Source organism: Natator depressus, chromosome 15 (assembly GCF_965152275.1).
Source record: "Natator depressus isolate rNatDep1 chromosome 15, rNatDep2.hap1, whole genome shotgun sequence".
Classification (NCBI taxonomy): Eukaryota; Metazoa; Chordata; order Testudines; family Cheloniidae; genus Natator; species Natator depressus.
Genome location: NC_134248.1, coordinates 24,477,765 through 24,491,596, shown reverse-complemented (window position 1 = coordinate 24,491,596; position 13,832 = coordinate 24,477,765). Strand labels below are relative to the sequence as shown.

Here is a 13,832-nt window from a genome sequence, read left to right as displayed (position 1 = left end):
TATTGAACCCCCAGAGTGATACTGGCTATATTCTACATGAATAGCCAGACCAGAATGGTGTTTAATGTACAGCTGGTGTGCTATTTTGTTCATATTGTCAAATGTGAAGAACATTGTCTAAAAAGTGTCATTTAAAATATTTTTAAAAACCATTTTGATCAAGTTTTTTCTTCCTGTGTAGGTGCTGCTAATAATTAACTTTTCTTCTCGCACAACATCAATGGACATTCAGAGAAACTTAGAAGCAAATGTAGAGAAACGTACTAAGGATACTTATGGACCCCCTATGGGAAAGCGCCTCCTGGTTTTCATGGATGATATGAACATGCCAAGGGTAAGCTACAATCCTGTTTGCAATATAACATAAGAAGATGATAGGCTGCATTCTTGTGGTCCATTAATGCACAGGTCCAACTGGGTTAATTATACACGCTTGGACTTCAGCTTTGTACCTTCCAATTTCTAAGGTTTGGACCTCTGAGCACCCTGGCATATTTCAGTGCTATTACAATATCACTCTTAAACTTTAAAAATGTATCTTTTTTGGTGGATAGGCTGCCATCCCGGGGTCGCTCTATCTATAGTCAAACTAGGCAGCTGCCTAGAGCCCCCCATGACAGAGGGGTGGCCGGGCCAAATTTGAGTGGCATTGTGACTCAGTGTGCGAGGCTGCAATGCCACTCACCCAAATTTGGCCCAGCAACTCCTTCATCATGACAGAGGGATGGCTGGGCCAAATTTGCTGCCCTAGGCCTATAAGAAGGGGAGCATCACACTGAAGTGTTGCCAATGGTGGCAGATTGTCTTGAGTGGCCTCTTTTGCCATCAGGATCCTCCTTTCTTCTTGCCCTTAAAATTCCTGTGATACACTGACCCTCCCTCAGGTTGATATTGGCGCCATGAGACGTGACTTCCTTAGAATCCATCCATATCTCTCCAAGAGCTGGGTAGGGGTGTACCTGTGTGTCACTCATCAGCAACATGAGGTGCTTTCCCCACCTGAGACAATCAGAATGAGCGAGGACAATCAGTGCCCAAAGCCCTACAAAATATTACTTAGACATGCTAATAGTCTATTGAATATGGAGCTAATGATTTCTTGCTCAAAGTAGTTACAGGTGACTCAGACATGCTGTGATTGAAATATGTTGGCTCTTTCATTTTACAAAGGTTGATGAATATGGCACACAGCAACCAATTGCCTTGTTGAAGTTGCTCTTGGAAAAAGGTTCCTTATATGACCGTGGTAAGGAGATGAATTGTAAGAGTCTTCGAGACCTTGGCTTTATTGCTGCCATGGGCAAAGCTGGAGGAGGTCGTAATGAAGTTGACCCTCGATTCATTTCACTCTTCAGTGTTTTCAATGTACCTTTTCCTTCTGAGGAATCTTTGCATTTGATTTATGCCTCCATCTTGAAAGGTCACACTGAGGTAATTTTAATTTATTTAAAAGGCTTAATAGGGTTCTTATTTTTAATTAGTTTTATCTTCCATGAAACTACAGAACCTGAAAGTGTTTCTTTTAATGATTTCCCCTCTTCCCGTTTGTGGCCAATCTTTCCCTTACAGCTTGGTGACTGTTATTAGTGGGCATTCAGATACTTTCCTGGGTCTTCATTCAAGTTGGGAGAGCCTCATACATTTATCCAAGGGAAGAATTTAGCTCCAAATAAGGAACAACTTGCCTGGGAAAGCAAAGTGTTGTGAAGTAGTAGCAAACAATAACGCCACACTTCAGATTGGCAGTATTGCAATCACTCTACTAAGAGATTTTGTTACCCACCATGGTCCTTGTCCACAGATGCACTGAAATCATGAGAGTCTTTCCGTTGACTTCAATGTAGACTTTTGGATCAGGCCCCACATTGCTGCTGACAAACAGTTTTGCAAATCATTTTCACTTCTCCACATTAATCATTCTGATTCATTTTAGAACCTTACATGTTTTTCTCTCCTTCTCTTTCCTTTCTCCTTGTAATGGGATTTTTTAATGTGTTTATTGGTCTTCAGATAGTATAAATACTAAAGTATTATTAAGATCAGAAAAGAAAACCCACCATAAAGTAAGTGGTTTTTGTAGCTGTTCAAAGAATATTGCTAATAAAAAATTAGTAAAGAGTGGTCATCTTGTGCTGAATTGATACACATTGAGCAATAGACTTTTAAGCCAGAAGACACTTCGTAAATTGATGTTTTTCATAGCTGCCTATAGCCAGTTACTGTAAATGCACAAAGATCTACAAAATATTGACTTGAAAAGAAACACAGAAAATTAAATATAATGCATTAAACTGCATCACTGAGCACATGAAATTTCAATTTTATATATGAGAATATTATTTATTATCCATATTGCAGTAGTGCCTAGGAGCACCAGTCATGGGAGCAGAACCCCATTGTGGTAGGTGCTGTACAAACACAGAACAAAAGATGTCCCCTGCACCAAAGAGTTTGCAATCTAAATAATAAAATAGCCAGACTAAATATCAGATGCACACGTTACATTATACACTGAATTTCTGAAGAACATTTTATCTTGCACTGACTTATTTTAAATCTGTCAAGTAGGGGTAGAAGAGTAGGAAAATGAAGTATGTTTGATGAAACGCATTTCTCCCCAATCAGTCTCGTGAAGAACTCTTGCCTTTCTCATGTTTGCAGATTTTTAGTGACTCAATAGCAGCGATCGCTGACAAGATGACGTTCTGTACTTTGGAACTTTATAAAGCAATTGTCCGGGATCTACCACCAACTCCTTCCAAATTCCATTATATTTTTAATCTGCGTGATCTCTCCAGGGTCTACAATGGACTTGTCCTTACAACCCCAGAGCGGTAAGTGAAAAAATATTTAGAAATATTGACTTCAGTGGAACTACACTCATTTATGATCTGGCCCAGTGCGAGGCAGTTTTGCTATCTGGAAAACACCCATATGTAAAAAGAAAAGGAGTACTTGTGGTACCTTAGAGACTAACAAATTTAGTCTCTAAGGTGCCACAAGTACTCCTTTTCTTTTTGCGAATACAGACTAACACGGCTGCTACTCTGAAACCCATATGTAGCAGTCACATAAATAGGAGATAATAAGGGGTAGCTTTTCTCCTGCAGCTGAGCTGTGCTTTGCTCAGGAGAATTGGACATCAGGGAGTCAGATACAGCTTCTTGATAGTAAGGGGGTATCTGGACCATTCTAAGCTGTGGTGTGAGTTAGAGAGGTCTAGAGCTTCTCTTACTTCCAGCAGCATATAGTCCCTAAAGAACCGTATACCAGCTGAGGATCACTGTGCTCTGATACACCACCTCCTTTTCCTGACACACACTCCATGCCAGGGTCAGGGGGGCACTTGGTGCAGGCGTCTGTTCTGCCAGCTTTACCCCAGGTGAGAGTTCTTCGCTCTAGCATAATTCTCAGCTGTTCAGTTATCATCTGTTTAAGACTGACATTTAAGTCAACCCATGTCAATATGCCTTTGCCTATCTGTAATGGCATAGGTTAGGGATGCTGTGTCTATACTTACTTTCAGCTACCCGGCTTCTGCTATGCCACAGCTTTGATCTTAATTTTGTTTGCAATGCCTTTTTCTTATTTCAGTCAAGTTGCTTCCTATTGTTTTGAGTAAATTAATGGTTTATCTTGTTATTCACCTGACCTCCAGGTTGCATAGTGCATGTCAGTGCTAATGAAGTCAGTAACAAATATCTGTAAAGCATCTTTTAATATCATTTACTCGTTTTTCTTCTGTCCCATTAAGTGTTGTGGCCTTTTCTTTAATTATTAAGGCCCCGATTCAGCAGTCCAACACAGTTCAGCAAAGTACTTAAGCACAAAACTTTAGGCCTGTACTTCAGTCAGTGGGGTTTAAGCACATGCATGTGCTTAAGTGCTTTGTTGACTAGGACAAATTGAAGCATATGATTAAATGTTTTGCTGAATTGGGGACCTAAATGGGAACTTTTTATAGCCAAATTAACCAGTACTTTTGCCTGAACAGCATTGCTGAGAATGAAGGGTAAAAGTGTTTGATTACTGAGGTTTTAATCAAATTAAATTGAAGATAAAATTAATCAGTGATTGGGCTATGTGAATAGCTATGTAGATTTCTTTTTTTATCCAGGTAGGTAAAAAAGGAACCTATGCATAGATGCAGTTGTCTCTGTTTTGCCTTTCATTGTAGATACATCACTTAGGGGAGGAAAGGAGTTTAGAAAATACTGAATTGTGATATTGTTCCTGATGACAAAAACTGTAAAATATGATCTCTGCAGATAAAGTTACTCTTTCCAGTGAAAAAGGAAACAAATCCTGATTTGATAACAGCGCTATTAACCACCTTATTTGTTGTGTCCACTGATTTGGTAAAGTCTGATACTTTAACTTTGATATAGGTTCCAAACAGTCACACAGATGGTGCGAGTCTGGAGAAATGAGTGCCTGAGAGTTTTCCATGATAGATTGATCAATGAAGTAGACAAGACACTGGTGAGTAACTTCTTCCATTTACTAGTAATCCTTTATATTAATATGGGAATTAGTTCAAAACAGTAAACTTAACAACTGTTCTACTATAGTCTTAAAATCAAACTGTGGCCCTGATTCACCACTGCGTCACTCCAGTTTTACACCAGTGTAATTGATTTAAACATAGGCCTGTTCTGCACTACGGGGTTAGGTTGAATTTAGCCGTGTTAGGTCGATTTATAAATGACTGCGTCCACACAACCAACCCTGTTCCGTCGACCTAAAGGGCTCTTAAAATCGCCTTCTGTACTCCTCCCCGACGAAGGAAGTAGCGCTAAAATCGACCTTGCTGGGTTGAATTTGGGGTAGTGCGGATGCAAATCGACGGTATTGGCCTCCAGGAGCTGTCCCAGAGTGCTACATTGTGACCGCTCTGGACAACACTTTGAACTCCGATGCGCTAGCCAGGTACACAGGAAAAGCCCCAGGAACTTTTGAATTTCATTTCCTGTTTGGTCAGCATGGCGAACTCAGCAGCACAGGTGATCATGCAGTCCCCCCAGAATTGTAGAGTGTAGAATGTTTCTACGCTTCCCCTATCATCTCTGTCTCTGGGGTTATCGCAGATTAGAAGGCGAAAAAAACGCACTCGCGATGACATGTTTTCCAAGCTCATGCAGTCCTCCCACACTGATAGGGCACAGCTTAATGCATGGAGGCATTCAGTGGCAGAGGCCAGGAAAGAATTAAGTGAGTGTGAAGAGTGGAGGCAGGACGCGATGCTGAGGCGAATGGGGGAGCAAACAGAAATGATGAAGCGTCTGTTGGGGGAGCAAACGGACGTGATGAAGTGTCTGTTGGAGCTGCAAGAAAGCCAACAAGAGCACAGACCCCCGCTGCATCCACTGTATAACCGCCTCCCCTCCTCCCCATGTTCCATAGCCTCCTCACCCAGATGCCCAAGAACATGGAGGGGGAGGCTCTGGGCACCCTGCCACTCCACTCCAGGGGATGGCCCAAGCAACAGAAGGCTGTCATTCAAACAGTTTGATTTTTATTGTGGCTACAATAAGCAATGTGACCTTGTCCTTCCCTCCTCCCCCACCCCACCCGGGCTACCTTGTCCGTTATCTCATTTTTTTTTAATTAATAAAGAAAGAATGCATGGTTTCAAAACAACAGTTACTTTATTTCAAAGGGAGGAGGGTGGTTGGCTTACAGGGAATTAAAATCAACAAAGAGGGCAGGTTTGCATGAAGGAGAAACACACACAACTGTCACACCGAAGCCTGGCCAGTCATGAAACTGGTTTTCAAAGCCTCTCTGATGCGCAGCGCGCCTTGCTGTGCTCTTCTAATCGCCCCGGTGTCCGGCTACTCAAAATCGGACTCCAGGCGATTTGCCTCAACCTCCCACCACACCATAAATGTCTCCCCCTTACTCTCACAGATATTATGGAGCACACAGCAAGCAGCAATAACAATGGGAATGTTGGTTGCGCTGAGATCTGACCTAGTCAGCAAACAGCAGCAGCGAGCTTTTAAACGTCCAAAAGCACATTCTACCACCATTCTGCACTTGCTCAGCCTATAGTTGAACTGCTCCTTACTACTGTCCAGGCTTCATGAGCCATGGGAGCAAGGGGTAGGCTGGGGTAGGTGCGACCGCACAGTGCTGCCGGCTGGGAGAGCAGCCTGAGGCAGAAGCCTCCAGCTCGCATGATATTCCAGGCAGGACTGAATCTCCATGAGATGAAACTTAAAGAAGAGAATGACCTGGAGTCTCTGGCTCCCATTCGGTGCTCTAAGAGGAGAATAGCCATGTCTGTCCAGGCGCCCTGATAGACCTCACTGAGGTCTGCCAGGAGCACCCAGGAGACGTACGACGGCTATCAGTCCTACTGCACCGTGTGCCGCGAAGGCAAGGAGCTGCTGCTGTGTAGCAATGCAGTACCGCGTCTGCCAGCAGCACCCAGGAGGCGAACGGTGATGGTGAGCTGAGCAGGCTCCATGCTTGCCGTGGTATGGCGTCTGCACGGGTAACCCAGGAAAAAGGGCGCGAAACGATTGTCTGCCGTTGCTTTCATGGAGGGAAGGATGGAGGGAGGGGGGCCTGACGACATGTACCCAAAACCACGCGCAACAATGTTTTTGCCCCATCAGGCATTGGGAGCTTAACCCAGAATTCCAATGGGCAGCAGAGACTGCGGGAACTGTGGGATAGGTACCCAGAGTGCTCTGCTCTGTAAGTCAATGCTAGCCACAGTAGTGAGGACGCACTCCGCCGACTTAATGCGCTTAGTGTGGACATACGCAATCGACTGTATAAAATCGGTTTCTAAAAATTGACTTCTATAAAATCGACCTAATTTCACAGTGTAGACATACCCATAGCCCACTGATGTAAAAACCATGAAAAAGGTTAGTAACTGACTACAACAGAATAAGTAAACAAACCCACAAATGGACAAAAGGTCATTTAAGCTGTGATTTTACTGTGATATCACAAACTTCTGGGCATTACAGGCATCAGATATATAAAATATAGCACTGGAAAGCTGAATGAGGTGCTGCATGCGTGTTAGGCTTCTGCTGACTCCGTGAACTACTCATGCATCTACAAGAGGTCATCCTAGGTGACCTTCTGGCCTTAAACTCTGTGACTCTATGCTTCATTGGCATGGTTACCATCATCTCAATATAGCTCTGCAGTATTGAGTCCTGAAGCTTACCAGTCCCAATCATGTGAGTTTTACCCGATTAAGGGTTAGCATCAGGCCCTGAGATAAACTGATGACAATCAGTATTAAAAACTATGAATTTAGGCAGCTATACACTGGCCGAATGGAAATTTTGTCTCTGCAAGGGCTGCAGGATGGGGAGCTCACAATTTCTTGTGTAGTACCATAAAATATTTGAATAACAAAAAACATTTTGATGTGCTAAATCTCCTTACGCTTTGATATGTTTGCATCCAATACTATATAATGTATGTATGAGTGTATGAATGCATTTATATTTATGTGCATATGTGTGTGCTGTATACAGTATGTGTCTACATTATGTATTACAAGAGTGAATGAAGTGTGGGCGACACGGGTGGCAAGACATCAGAACTAACTATAAGAGTGAAGGGTGGTATGTCATTTTACTAGAATAATGATCGTGTTTTTTATAATGGGCATATTCTGCTCTCTGTTAAACCTGTGCAGCTCACTGGCATCAGTAGTGCCTGGGCTGCTTGTATATATTGCAGGGTTTTAGAGGATAAACACACAATGCTAGTAGAGTCCGATCCTGCAGCTGTTGTATTTGTGCCAGTAGCCTCATTGAAATCAATCAAATAGCTCATGAGTAAGAGTTTGCAGGATCAGGCCCTTCTAGTGTTCCTGAATTCAGAACTCCTTGCATCATTTTACCTATTTGCTCTTATATACTTCAAGGTACAAGGGCATATACAAGGCTTGATTCAAGAGTATTACAAAGATGATTTAGAGCAGGTCATGAGAGACCCTATTCTTTTTGGAGACTTCAGAATGGCACTGAATGAAGGGGAACCTCGTGTTTATGAAGACATCCAGGACTATGATGCAGCAAAAGCTCTCTTTCAGGTATAGTGCTTTAACCAGCATCTGTGTATGAGTTTGTCTGTATAAACTAATAGGGTATATCTATAAAAACCCAGACTGGCCTGTGCCAACTGATTCGTACTAGCGGGGCTCGGGCTTGCAGGGCTGTTTAATTGCAATATAGGCATTCGGGCTCAGGTTTGGAGCCTGGGCTCTAGAACCCTGCGAGGTGGGAGGTCCCAGAGCTGGGGCTCCAGTCCAAGTCCAAACATCTACACGGCAGTTAAACCGCCCCTTAGCCCAAGCCCTGTGAGCCTCAGTCAGCTGGCACAGGCCAGCTTGGGTTTGTATTTACAGTGTAGCCATACCCATAGTTGACAACAGTTTGCCCTTCAGGTGGGTGTGGCTGTTAACATAGATGGATGGATTAGCTGACCTCTCCAAGCTCCTCCCAGGTCTACATTTCTATGATTTCATGCCACCTGCGGTACATTCAGACTTCGACAAGTTTCCAGACTAAAAGCTACAAAAAAATAGCATTCACTTCATTTAATCTTTATGTTTCTGACATTTAACTAAAACCTAAGTTGGAGACATTCTGGGCTCGAAGTAAGTAATTCAAGTTTTATAAACATGAGTTTGGGGTTTTTTTTATAAGGGATGCTGTCAACAGAAAAGTCATATTTCAGTCTGAATTTTTCCCCCTTTTGTGACTAATAACAGCTGAGAGCACTCAAACGGAAAAGGATTAGAGAGAGAAAAGCATTTCCCCTTATTTTATCAGTTTGTTTACTTTGTGCATGTGACAGTGCTTTGCATATAGTCATTTTCACTCTTTCCTCATTGAGTTGTACTTTCCCTTGCTGTTTGTGTGAAAAACATTTTACAAACAGGAAAATACTGATTGTAAAGCAAGAAAAATGGTTAGGGGGGTTCAAGGACAGGTGTCGGTAACTCATTTTAACTCAGTTTTGGATTAGATTTTAAACAGATTTATCCATGAGATTGAAACATTTCCAAAGTAAATAAATAGTGCCCATTTTTCATAATATTCCAGTTCAGGCTTTTGTTTGTTCTTTGTGTGAAGTAAACTTGTTTGGAACCATTAAGGAGTCTATTAGCCCCTTGTTATGCACATATAGTTTCCATTAGCAGTAGGTTTGGGTATGAAATAATAGAAATCAGTGAACATCTATCTATTCCATGAGCTGAAGAAATCCTAAATGCTAAATTCTTTCTGATAATCTGTTTTTTCTCAATGTCCTTTTGTGTAATAACGCTTCTAAATAAATTGTTATTACATTACGTTTGTTTATTAACCTTTTCAGCATTTCCCATTTCTGTTGTTAACTGTCTAACAAATTGTCTTTAAAGGAGATTCTTGAAGAGTACAATGAAGTTAATACAAAAATGAATCTGGTGCTTTTTGATGATGCCTTGGAGCATTTAACCCGTGTGCATCGCATCATACGGATGGATCGTGGCCATGCCCTGCTTGTAGGAGTGGGAGGCTCAGGAAAACAGTCCCTTGCAAGACTGGCTGCATATACAGCTGGATGTGAGGTCTGTGGGATTGCACATTTTCACTAAAGGGTGGTGAGGACAGATAAATGGTGGGTGGTCCCTAAATTGAGTAGAGCCTTGAAGGGGACATCACAGAAATTAAGCCTGATGCAGACAATGATGGAAAATGAGAGAAGTCAAAATCAGGGTAATGGCTGCTCTCTGGAGAGATTGAAATGGGTGAGGTGAGCATTTGGAGGCTGGAGATAGGAGGTTACAGTCATTTGGCATGGAAGATTATGAGGTCTTGAACCTGGGTGTTTGTGGGTGGGAACAGAGAATACAGGCTGGGTTTTGGAGATCTAAGTGAAAAATCAGTAGCCTTTAACTACTACTGTTGTTATTTATCTGTAGTGCAGTAGTTCTCGGAGGCACCAGTGAGGCCTCATCGTGCCCAGTGATGTACAAACATCTAAATAAGATAGTGGGGAAACAAAGAAGAGGGAGAAATCCAAAATCATTTTGAGGTTCTGAGTCTGGAGGATTGTGGGGATGGAATAGTTTAAAGAGAATACAGAGCAGTAAATATTTTGTCACCATTTTACTTTCACATTATATGTTTACTAGTTATGGGACCAAACCAGAACCCTGGGGAAGTTGCGTTCCAGATTCAAAATCATGTTGTTAGCCCATCTCTACAATATTCTGTGTCTTTCAAGTGTATTTTTATGTTACATTATTAGGTGTTTGAAATTGTTCTGAGTCGAGGATATGGAGAAAATAATTTCCGGGAAGACTTAAAAACACTGTATGTAAAGCTTGGTATTGAGAACAGGTCGATGATTTTCCTGTTTACAGATGCCCATGTGGCAGAAGAAGGTTTCCTGGAGCTCATCAACAATATGTTAACTTCAGGTGATGCAGGAACATTGGTTGCTAATCCATAAATACTTGCAATGCACAGCCAAAAATGCACCTTTGCTCGAGCCACCAGACAAATGTAGCTTTTAAATATTAATGTTTCCTATTCGTACTGTGTCCTCTGATGCTGGAGTTCATGCTTCAGTCTGAGGGCAAAAACACTGTTTCTTTAAATATTACCTGAAATAACCTTGGCTTTGGTTATAGCTTTTCTGCATCCCCACATGGTCATATGCATATGTCTGGGTAGGTTTAGTGGGCTAGAATGGTTATTTTGCCCTGGCCATGGTGCTTGACCCAGAATTCTCAAACTATTCCTTAATGTGGACTATATCTTAATCAAGATTGTCTCATGTAAATCTTTGATCCCATTCATGATCCAGAGGGACACGTCCTCTCTCATTGGCAATTGAATAACATCCAGTCGCCATATTTGGGGTCGGGAAGGAATTTTCCTCCATGGCAGATTGGAAGAGGCCCTGGAGGTTTTTCGCCTTCCTCTGTAGCATGGGGCACGGGTCACTTTCTGGAGAATTCTCTTCTCCTTGAAGTCTTTAAACCATAATTTGAGGACTTCAATAGCTCAGACATAGGTGAGAGGTTTATCGCAGGAGTGGGTGGGTGAGACTCTGTGGCCTGCATTGCGCAGGAGGTCAGACTAGATGATCATAATGGTCCCTTCTGACCTTAATATCTATGAATCCCCATGGAAACTACAGCAAGAGCTTGCATAGGTAACCTCCACAGACCACCACCAAGAGCTTTGTGACCCACCAGTGCTCCACAACCCACAGTTTCAGAATCTCTATTACACAGATCACACTTACTCTCTTTGTTGTGTTCTCTTTCCTTGTCTCCCTTGTGTGTATCTCTGTGTCTGTCTATTTGTCTGTCCAACCCTGTCATGATGTCTGTCTGTATCAGTTGTTAAATACATAGAGTAGCTATTTGTTTGTGACAGTTAAAATGTGGATTGATTATTATATTCACTAGTTACGTTTTATGTACAAATCTGATGAAGCATGCGTTTTAATTTTTCATATGCATGTGATCAAAATAATTTTTAAATATATTTTATTTTACATTATTATAAGCACCGATAAATTACTTAGCACCTATATGTTGTTTGCAGTGTTGTTGTAGCCCTGTTGGTCCCAGGATATCAGAGAGACAAGGTGTGGGAGGTAATATTGAACCGACTTCTGCTGGTGAAAGAGACAAGCTTTCAGGGTACACAGAGAGCTCTGTGTAAGCTCGACCCAACTTCTGTTGGTGAAAGAGACAATCTTTTGAGCTATGATGTTTTATATGTTTGAAACCTAAACAAAAATGAAGTAATTATTCCTCACAACACCCTTGTAAGATATGAAGGTACCATAAATATTGCCCCCATTTCCTAGATAGGGACACTGAAACACAGAGAGGTTAATTAAGTGATTTGTCCAGAGCTATTAAGAGTAACTTTTGCTGAGCCAATTTTAGAAGTCAGGAATTTCCTGACTTCTGGGCTCATGCTCATTCCCTACGCCCTGCTGCCTCTTTGCCATACTGATGACTTTCTGTGACTCCTCTGTCTTTATATGGTAGGAATTGTACCAGCACTTTTTCCAGAGGATGAAAAAGACTCCATACTCAGTCAGATTGGAGATGAAGCTATTAAAGCTGGAATGGGACCTGCTAAAGAAAGTGTCTGGCAGTATTTTGTAAATAAGAGTGCAAACAACCTTCACATTGTACTTGGGATGTCACCAGTTGGTGATACCCTGAGAACGCGTTGCAGAAATTTCCCAGGTCTGTATATTAAATCTAACACTTTAGTGTTTAGCCCCTGTGTACCTATGGGATGCAGGTCTGCAGTTGTCTTTTATGTACTCCAGTGGGTGTGTGCAGATATCAAACACACAGGCAGTTAAACTGCATCAAGGCAAACATACAGCATAGTGTGTTTCATTATTAAGAACTTGCACAGTTACTTACCACACATAAGTGGAGATTATTGATTGACATTTACAAGGTCAGTTTATATTTGGGTCAGACAGTTAACAATCAGTTAATTAACTTCTTTGAGCCAGGAATGTACAGTAAATGGCCTGCCTATTTTGCAGCATTTAGTCTCTGTGTTAGAGTAACTCTCCAATTGTTTCCATCCGGTGGTTTGGTATTTACAGAGAAAAGTGGGCTTGTGAGTGGCTGTGAAAATAAGAGAAGTTTTATTGCATCCCGTACTAAAGAACAATGCACTGAGTTAGAAGAGGGACACTGGGCACTTTGTTCATTATTTGATATTGAAATAGAGGGATTGGCTTATGTGTAAGCACCTTTGCTGAAAGTACCAGACAACTGTACTAATTAAGGTTTTGATCCAGCACACACACACATGAGTAAAGTTAAGCATAAGCATGTTTTCAGGATCAGGGGTTACTACTGAAGATGGATTGTTTTGTTGACAATATTCATTTGTTTAAAGGTCTTGTTAACAATACTGGTATTGACTGGTTCTTGCCCTGGCCCCCACAAGCCTTGTACGCAGTTGCCAAGTGCTTTTTAGGTAAGTAAAATGTCAGGCGTTTTTAACCTTCAAATTCATGGTGTATTCAGTGGTATCAAGAAACACACTCCTTACTTTAAGATATTGTAAGGCTCTTTATTTGCTCTTACATTAAGGATGCTTCTTGGGTCTAAACTAACGGTGTAATGACTAAAAAACATTCAAAAATGGTTACTGAGATATCATAGAATCATAGAATATCAGGGTTGGAAGGGACCTCAGGAGGTCATCTAGTCCAACCCCCTGCTCAAAGCAGGACCAATCCCCAACTAAATCATCCCAGCCAGGGCTTTGTCAAGCCTGACCTTAAAAACCTATAAGGAAGGAGATTCCACCATCTCGCTAGGTAACCCATTCCAGTGCTTTACCACCCTCCTAATGAAAAAGTTTTTCCTAATATCCAACCTAAACCTCCCCCACTGCAACTTGAGACCATTACTCCTTGATCTGTCACCTGCTACCACTGAGAACAGTCTAGACCCATCCTCTTTGGAACCCCCTTTCAGGTAGTTGAAAGCAGCTATCAAATCACCCCTCATTCTTCTCTTCTAAAGACTAAATAATCCCAGTTCCCTCAGCCTCTCCTCATAAATTATGTGCTCCAGCCCCCTAATCATTTTTGTTGCCCTCCGCTGGACTCTTTCCAATTTTTCCACATCCTTCTTGTAGTGTGGGGCCCAAAACTGGACACAGTACTCCAGATGAGGCCTCACCAATGCCGAATAGAGGGGAATGATCATGTTCCTTGATCTGCTGGCAGTGCTCCTACTTATACAGCCCAAAATGCTGTTAGCCTTCTTGGCAACAAGGGCACACTGTTGACTCATAAAA

General features: G+C 41.9%; 1 protein-coding gene across 1 annotated transcript in view; it reads left to right on the top strand.

Moving 5' to 3' along the window:
- Positions 1-13,832, top strand: part of DNAH10 (dynein axonemal heavy chain 10) — a 101,045-nt gene that overhangs the window by 57,981 nt on the left and 29,232 nt on the right. The window contains exons 46-54 of the mRNA XM_074973276.1: positions 182-334; positions 1,171-1,431; positions 2,662-2,834; positions 4,389-4,482; positions 7,904-8,071; positions 9,404-9,592; positions 10,276-10,447; positions 12,041-12,244; positions 12,921-13,001. Of these exons, the coding sequence (XP_074829377.1) occupies positions 182-334; positions 1,171-1,431; positions 2,662-2,834; positions 4,389-4,482; positions 7,904-8,071; positions 9,404-9,592; positions 10,276-10,447; positions 12,041-12,244; positions 12,921-13,001 (1,495 nt within the window). The remainder of the gene's footprint in view (positions 1-181; positions 335-1,170; positions 1,432-2,661; positions 2,835-4,388; positions 4,483-7,903; positions 8,072-9,403; positions 9,593-10,275; positions 10,448-12,040; positions 12,245-12,920; positions 13,002-13,832) is intronic.